Below are 8,373 nucleotides of genomic sequence, written 5' to 3' on the forward strand. Positions count from 1 at the left end.
GGCTTTTTTCATACAGCGAGTGGTGTAGATGTTATGGAGACTGGGTAATTCTGTAGTGCCGATTATTTTAGCTGCTGTTTTAATGGTCCTCTGCAACCTCTTGCAATCCTGAGCGGTCGTGTTACCGTACCACACTGTGATACAGGCAGTTAAGACACTTTCAATTATACAGCGATAAAAGTTCACCGGTCCTTTTGTACTTTGTACTATTTTTTAAGGCGCCTCAGAAAGTACAGTCTCTGCTGCGCCTTCTTGAGGATGTACTCGTTGTTGAGTGACCATGTGAATGTGTCTGTGATATGTATGCCCAGGAATTAGCTGTGCTAATACACACACACACACACACACACACACACACACACACACACACACACACACACACACACACACACACACACTCCCGAGAGATCCACACCACAACAACACACACACGCGCGGACGGACTGGGTGTTTAGTTTAGTTTAGTACACTGAAGTGATAATATGGGGCAGAGAGGTAGGGATACCAATAATCAGGAGAGAGAACTCACACAGGAAGGGAGTGGGGGGTGGGACTCATAGTGGGAGTGTGCGCGCGCGTGCGTTTTCGCGCATGTAAGATCTATGTATACAGCTGTTGTTGCCTCGCTGCCACAAATGGCATGCTGCTGCCTCTCAGCAGCTGCTGCGCTCCCACTCCATATATGGACATATCGGAGACCAAACGGATATACCGTATGGGTGGGTGCAACCATATTATTGTCCCCCCCCACCACCTCGGCGTTGACGGTTCCCTTTAACTACTTTTTTTATGACGATTTGTTACTGCGGGGAAGCATTGAAACTCAAAGTAATAACTTGCCAGACAATGACATTTATCACCGCGTGAGTCGCGTGACACAAATACAAAATGCATTGGGGTTTTATAATTGTTTCAACATGCCACAGTTTTCTTGATGACTTATTTTTAGGATTCCTTCAGCGTCATTATTTCTTCCGGAGCGTTTAAGGTGACGCGCCTTCTGTTTCCTCGTGTGAAGCGAGGAAGCAACCCGTGTTGCCATGTCCGCTTATTATAAGCGACCACCAATGTAATAAAAAAAAGTCCACCAAAGAACAAGATTCCTTTACAGGATCTCCTCACAGGAGCCCTCGTACAAGGTTTCTTCGATTATGCATGCAGCTCTTGGTACCACAGCACCTCAAAGGCCCTTAAGACAAGGCTCCAGACTTCCCAAAACAAACTTGTCAGGCCTCACCCCCCGAACCCACCTCACCCCTGCCCACTTTGACAGGCTTTGACAGATTCGGCACAAACAAGGGACTAGATTATTTTCTCTCCTATGCCACCAAAATGTGGAACACCCTACCAACAGTCATTTAGACATGCGGATCCCTTGACTCCTTCAAATCCGCTATCAAAGGGCACCTACGGACGGCTGCAATTCGAAACTCTGTTCTTTGGCTTTGTGTATATTTGTACGTCTCTAAATGGTTTGATGAATTGAACAAGGTGGACCCTCTTGTAAACAAGTGTAATGCTTTATTGGGTCGTCCACTCATAGTTAACAGTCTTTGTATTGAGTTGTGCTTGAATTGTACTGTAATTCCTTCATATTAAGGGAGGACCTTAAGGACCTTCATATTAATGTATTTGTAAGGAAAGGACCCTACAAATGTCTTTGTGCCAGGAGGAAGAACAAGATTTGTGTTGTTGTTAAAATGTTTCAAAGAATATTCCACACTTTGTCACATTTTTCCATGATAGTTTTGAAAATAGCAGATCTACAAGCTCAAGAGTATAGCCTACCCAGGCTTCTTTGGGGCTTGTTTTCATCAGAGCCATAGAGTAAGTTTTCATGGACCCTGGTTGCTTGTTTCTCTCACACAATGTGGCAACACTGGAAGCGACACAGGAGGACAGCAGCGGACAGCGGTGTGATTTTCATTTTCACAGAACACGAACAGATTCAACAGCACTCTCTCTGCCTCTCTCCGTTTGTGCCACAATGCAGGTTTGTAATCTTTCGTTACATTCTTTTCCATTCATTTTAACACATCTTTCACGACGCTTGTCTATACTGTGTGTGTGTCATTATCATTACATTCGGCTAAAGAAGTCCTATGATGCTAGCCGCTATGGGTGGCTAAAAACTAATTTATCTGTGACTGACTGTCTAATATATCCGTTTCGTTTGTAGTATCTCTAGCAGTGGTGGTTCCCAAACTTTTTCGTGCCAAGAGCAAGGACCCCCAAATTGACACTAGTAATTAGCCTGCGGACCTCCCATTTGAAAAGATACATTAGGCTACGGACCCCCATTTAATGGCATTTATATCTCTGGGACCCCCAATTTATATTGTAACTCTGAGTGTACAGTACAAATGGAACCAAATGGACCCGTTACAGATTCATGTTACAGATCCATGGGTCCATTTGGTTCCTAACTATCCATCATAGCTGGGGGACCACCTGTAACTCCCTGAAGGACCCCTGGGAACCACTGATCTATAGTAGGCTATCGGGCACCTCCATTTGATATCATTGATGTTTTATCTCTTGGACCTGAAAGGTTCAATCTACACTTTAAAGTCCCCAGTCCTCTTTAACTTTTGAGCGTTATTGGGTCCATTTGGTTCCATTTGTTCTAGCTCAGGGTTACAGACTCTGTTGAATTGAAAATGGAGGACCCTATTGTAAACAAGTGTAATGCTTTATGGTGTCGTTGACTCCACGGTTAACAGTTTTTGTATTGAGTTGTGCTTGAAATGTATACAATTTGGGTCATTTATTTAAATTATTTGACTATTAAGTACTGCTATGGTATTCTTCTGTTTAGCCTGTGGCTACTGGCTACTGTATGTTAGTGTGGCAAAAAATAAAGCTGTGTAATCCCGGTGCGTATGTTTCATGTCCTGACCAGGATTTGATCCCATTTAGGACACCACTCTCACTAGATGGAATCCCTGGCTACAGACAAATCATCACTTTTTGAGATAATTTGTGTTGTGCTCTGTTTCTCTGTTTGTACAGAAAGATCAAATGTGTTGCTTTGTCTTTGATTTAGTGATAAATATATATTATTAATGTCTTGTTTTGTATTTCCTCCACACACAGGACCCAAATGAAGACACCGAGTGGAATGATATCCTGCGGAAGAAAGGCATTCTTCCTCCCAAAGAAACTCCCAAAGATGTTGAAGAAGAGGAGGAGCTGGCTCGACAGCAGCAGTCTGTTGGTAAGACAGATGTTTCTTTGTTTGTTTAGGGGTGTGAGCGGGGGGGGGGGGGGTGCATTAGAGTAGTGGTTCCTGTACTTTGAGGAACCACGGCTGTAAAGTGTTATTATATTATATTATATATTCTGTATATTCTGTTATATACATCATTGTGTGTGTGTGTGACTGTGTGTGTATATATACACTTTATATACTGCATACTAGTATACAGTATACAACATGTATTCTGCGTCATGGTCTAATTGACTCTTCTCCCTGCCTTGTTATTGACACAGTGAAAACGTATGAAAGCATGACACTGGATGAGCTAGATGACAACGAGGACGAGTTTGAAGAAGAGGACGAGGCTGCCATTGAGATGTACAGGTAAAGGGTTTTACTGAGGACGAGGCTTCCATTGTGATGTACAGCTTTAATGAGGACGAGGCTTCCATTGAGATGTACAGGTAAAGGGCTTTACTGAGGACGAGGCTTCCATTGAGATGTACAGGTAAAGGGTTTTACTGAGGACGAGGCTGCCATTGAGATGTACAGGTAAAGGGCTTTACTGAGGACGAGGCTGCCATTGAGATGTACAGGTAAAGGGCTTTACTGAGGACGAGGCTGCCATTGAGATGTACAGCTTTAATGAGGACGATGCTGCCATTGAGATGTACAGGTGAAGAGGAGAAAGACTCGCCAATGTTTGTTATCAGCTTGTAGAGCTGATCAATGATCAGACTTTCTAGTCTAGTCACGTGGTCTAGTAGCGACGTAGTGACGAGACCTTTATGATTAGCTGGCCTCTAAGCCAATGGGACACTAGCCTTATATGGCCAATGGGACACTAAGCCCGCTGTCCTCTCCTCCACCCTCCGCTAGAGAGTATAACAGTATAACACAATGCTTAGAACACCAAAAGGGGTTCCCGTCCTGAATGGGTGAAAGTATCGCATTTGTTTTTCCTTTGTTTCTCTGCCAAAAAGTGTTTTGAAATTACAATAACAAATGGTATTTGTGTGAAATTTGTCACTGTAGACAGAGGTATCCTCTGTTGAAAGTGGAGGTGTCTGTCAACTGCCTTAAGAAAACGGATTAAAACTAGCCCCGGACAATAAGATCCAGGGAGGGACTGATTCTCACAGCTTGTTAATTAACGAACACAGAATTTGTCTGTGTCTCTTCAGGCATTTTTTTTTTGTATTTTCATGTTAAATGATTTATTGATCGTGGCAGATCATTTCATTCTTTAAAATGTGTATTTTTTGAGTGGTGCAACCACTCCTAGAACCAGCAATGTCCGTCAGTCCCTATGTATGTTTAGGGTACCAACAGGGGCCACTGTTGCACCATTCACTTCAGACATGTCTGATTATTATTATTTTGTAGTTACTTTAGGATTTCTAATTGTCTTATTTTGCCATCTCAGACAGAAGCGCCTTGCGGAGTGGAAAGCGACGCAGATCAAGAACGTGTTCGGGTCGGTGGGGGAGATCTCTGGCCAGGACTACATCAAAGAAGTTAACGAGGCCGGTGAGGGTATCTGGGTGGTGCTGCATCTCTACAAGCAGGGGTAAGACATCCAACTAGATAAGCCCCTTTTTATACCCGTTAATTCTTTCTGTGTACCGCTAGCTTTTAGCATAAATGTAGTTAGCCTCTGCCACCATTGGTGTTCACTTTAAACTTCTCATTGGTCGAACAAGACTACTTGACCAACAAGACACAGATGCAGAATGAAATGGGCTGGTACTAACCGGTTCCTTCTCTGTTCTCTCCGCCGCGGTCTCCCAGCATCCCTCTGTGCACGCTGATCAACCAGCACCTGTGCACGATGGCCAGGAAGTTCCCCCAGACCAAGTTTGTCAAGTCCATCTCCACCACCTGTATCCCCAACTATCCCGACCGCAACCTGCCCACCATCTTCGTCTACTTCCAGGGAGAGATGAAGGCTCAGTTCATCGGCCCTCTCGTCTTCGGTGGTATGAACCTCAAAGTTGAAGGTATGTATGAGACCCCCCCCCCCTACCTTGTATCTAGGCCTGTCACAGTATAGTCAAGTGATTAGTGAGATAATCCTGATTCTTTTGCATAATGGTTAGTATTGTTTCTATTCATCTGTATAAAAAGTTAAAACTAATGGGATTAACACAAATGTCATCTATCCATTATTCTTTTTACATTAATTCTTATGTACATGTTCCAGTGTTAAAATATACAATTAAATCGTTAATCAAAATGATTTGTGTGACAATTAATCGTCAAGTAATGGCCTATTCATACTCCACTTTGATATGGTGAATGGTGCATTTATATATGGTAAATGGTGCATTTATATAGCGCCTTTAGGAATACTGGACTACTCGCCCCGGTGCTTGCCCGTTTTTCCTCCCGGAACTTTCCCCAGTGAGGGGGATAACTTTGTATATGCTATTGGCTGTTTGTATTCTTTTTGGAAAAATATAAAAAGATACTCTTGTGGAAAGGCTATATTATTTGACTTATATTGAACCTATAAACAATTTAGTATTATTTAGTATATGTAAGGTTTTGCCCCCTCAAATGGTACCTCGTCAGATAATCCCCACATATCCTACAACAACTTCTGTGAATAGACTTCACTGTAGTAGCTTTTCATAAATTATATTTGTACTTATTTGTTCTGCTGTCATGAAAGTTTATAGTTAGAGAAATTCAAAGTCCAGCCGTCTGCTGTCCAGCCTCTCCCACCCCTCACTGGGGAAAATTCTGGGAGGAAAACAGAAACGGGGCGAGTAGTCTTGTTACCGCCTTTAGCCCTTTATCTAAGGCGCTTTACATAGATTGTGCATTACATTCACCCATTCATACACCGATGGCGGGGGAAACCATGCAAGGCACCAACCTGCACATCAGGAGCAATTCGGTGTTCAAGGACACTTCGACACTAACTCTGGGGGAGCCCGGGTTCGAACTGGCAACCTTGTGGTTCGTTACCATCCGGCCACTCACCGTGACCACCAAAATGGTGGTTGGTTAAAAACAAGGTGTTTGGGTGAGCGGTGAGCCGCTTATCACCGCCACGGCTTGACGTCATGTTGTACTTTTCCCAACCACTGCGTGGTGGTCACTGTTATGGAAATAATATATGTCCATCCGGAAGGTGAATGTATATCTTAGAAGTTTATTCAGAAGAACAGCAAGAACAGCAACATCACTCAGTCTAGCAGGCTTAGCCTGTATCACTCAACATTCTCTCTCGGTACATCTCTCTCTCGTGGTCTCCATCCCACTAGCCCTCCTGAGCAGGTCCACAGATAAACATGACCATCACAAAGGTACAATACAGACGCCCTGACTGTCTTGGCTGTCGCTGTCGCCCCCTCCTGACTACCTAGTGATGCCTATTCAGGCCCAGCAGGGTCTCATAATATACAATAGGTGTGACATGGTCTTTTACATACAGCTTGATCAAAGGGTTGATTGGATTAAGACAGGCTTTCAGGCCAAGGTGTCATTGCTCACAGACACGACCAGACAGACTAGCATGGAACAATATACTATATAGATTTGTATTTCCCACAACATCACCTTATCACCTAGTGGAGTATGAATATAGGCCTCATGAGTTCATCATTGTGACGGCCCTAATGCTGAGGTCTTACATGCTTCTCTCTTTCTCTCTCTCTCTGTCTGTCGTGCTCCTGTGACATCCAGAGTTGGAGTGGAGGTTATCAGAGAGCGGAGCCGTGAAAACCGACCTGGAGGAGAACCCCAAGAAGCAGATCGAAGACAAACTCATGACCTCCATCAGACAGTCACTCCCCACGCGGAAAGACAGCGACAACTCCGATGACGAGGACTATTAGAGAAGAGCCCCGTCCTTCCCTGAACGTACACATACACACATACACACACACACACACACACATCCCAGTCACAAGGCTCTGTCACCACTATGTGGAACTTACACAGGCATTATGATTTCGGTCGAGGACGATTGGGGACAGGTTTATTTTTATTTTTGTCAAATATCTAGTATCCACATCCATCTTGTTAACAATAGGTTTTACATGCAGCCGTTTTAAAAACTGAGAAACGGAGAATATAATGTGTTCCATGATCATGATGATGAACTAACAGCACCACACTTCAATCAAATTATGCAAACTATTAACATGGTGTATAATTATACGCTTACTCAACCTTTTTTCAGTTGAAGGACCACCAGCTTGATATGCATTAGGCCATGGATCCTTGTTAGATTGTAGCTTTTTTTTAAATTTTATTTATCTGGTTACAGACCCATAAGGGTCCATTTGGTCCCCTCATGGTCCTCCTCGGACCGGACATTGAGAAACGGTGATTATACGTGTGCGTTAATTGTGCGTCCCTATGCATCATGTTCAGCCATACGGATGGTTATTGCCAAATTAATTTAATACGTTGTTAATCTGATATTCATCCTTTGTTTTAACACCCCTCCTGAATAGAAGCAGAGGCAACTCTGTCTGGATCCTTTATACTTTATTTTTACTTAACCCATTCTGACCTGAGATCAGATTCATACGAGGTTTTCCACTGGACACACACTGGTCTGATTAACCCATTCTGACCTGAGATCAGATTCTAAAAATGTCAGTCGTTCTTCGATTTTTTTCAAAAATAGCAGACCTACAAGCTCGTATCGCGCCACTCGGTGGCGCGATATGAGCTTGTAGATCTGCTATTTTTAAATAGCTAAAGCACGACATGATGCCAACACCAAAATGGGTTCCCGTTCAGAATGGGTTAAAAGTAATTGTCACAGAATGCACTGTATACATTTTCTAATCGTTCAAATACAAGTGAAATGACCTGCTATCATCATCTATGCCAGTTTTTTGGTAACTGCTTTTTACTGATTCTGTCATTTGTCTGATTTATTACAAGATTTATTCTATAAAAGACTTGGGTTTTCTTTGGACATTGAGTGTATTTTGAAAGTTTCTGTCCATCTTTGTCTTGTGACGATACGAAATGTAAAATTACTGTGTAAACCGTTAATTCGCACAGTAATGCGTCTCAGATTTGTAATCACATGAACGCTAACATCCCTATCCTGGGCATGTCATAATAACACAATGGGCTACAATTCAGGGAAAATGGATGAAGTAGAATCTCACAGCATGTGAGCTAGCTTCTACATTGGCCGCTTT

General features: G+C 43.0%; 1 protein-coding gene across 1 annotated transcript; it reads left to right on the forward strand.

The window, feature by feature from the left end:
* The first annotated feature begins 1,885 nt into the window (after positions 1-1,885).
* pdcl3 (phosducin-like 3) lies at positions 1,886-7,833 on the forward strand. The gene is made up of 6 exons (XM_083776542.1): positions 1,886-1,993; positions 3,097-3,217; positions 3,493-3,583; positions 4,626-4,769; positions 4,991-5,199; positions 6,893-7,833. The coding sequence occupies exons 1-6, from the start codon at positions 1,988-1,990 to the stop codon at positions 7,042-7,044; spliced, it is 723 nt and encodes a 240-aa protein (XP_083632668.1). The 5' UTR covers positions 1,886-1,987; the 3' UTR covers positions 7,045-7,833.
* The last annotated feature ends 540 nt before the right edge of the window (positions 7,834-8,373 follow it).

This window comes from Protomyctophum parallelum (genome assembly GCF_964188405.1).
Source record: "Protomyctophum parallelum genome assembly, chromosome: 11".
In the NCBI taxonomy this organism is placed as follows: domain Eukaryota; kingdom Metazoa; phylum Chordata; class Actinopteri; order Myctophiformes; family Myctophidae; genus Protomyctophum; species Protomyctophum parallelum.

Bases quoted from the DNA above. Each gene is read 5' to 3' on its own strand.
- pdcl3 (XM_083776542.1), top strand. The intron at 3,584-4,625 runs GTAAAGGGTTTT...TTGCCATCTCAG, and splicing joins GCTGCCATTGAGATGTACAG to ACAGAAGCGCCTTGCGGAGT. The intron at 4,770-4,990 runs GTAAGACATCCA...GCGGTCTCCCAG, and splicing joins CTGCATCTCTACAAGCAGGG to CATCCCTCTGTGCACGCTGA.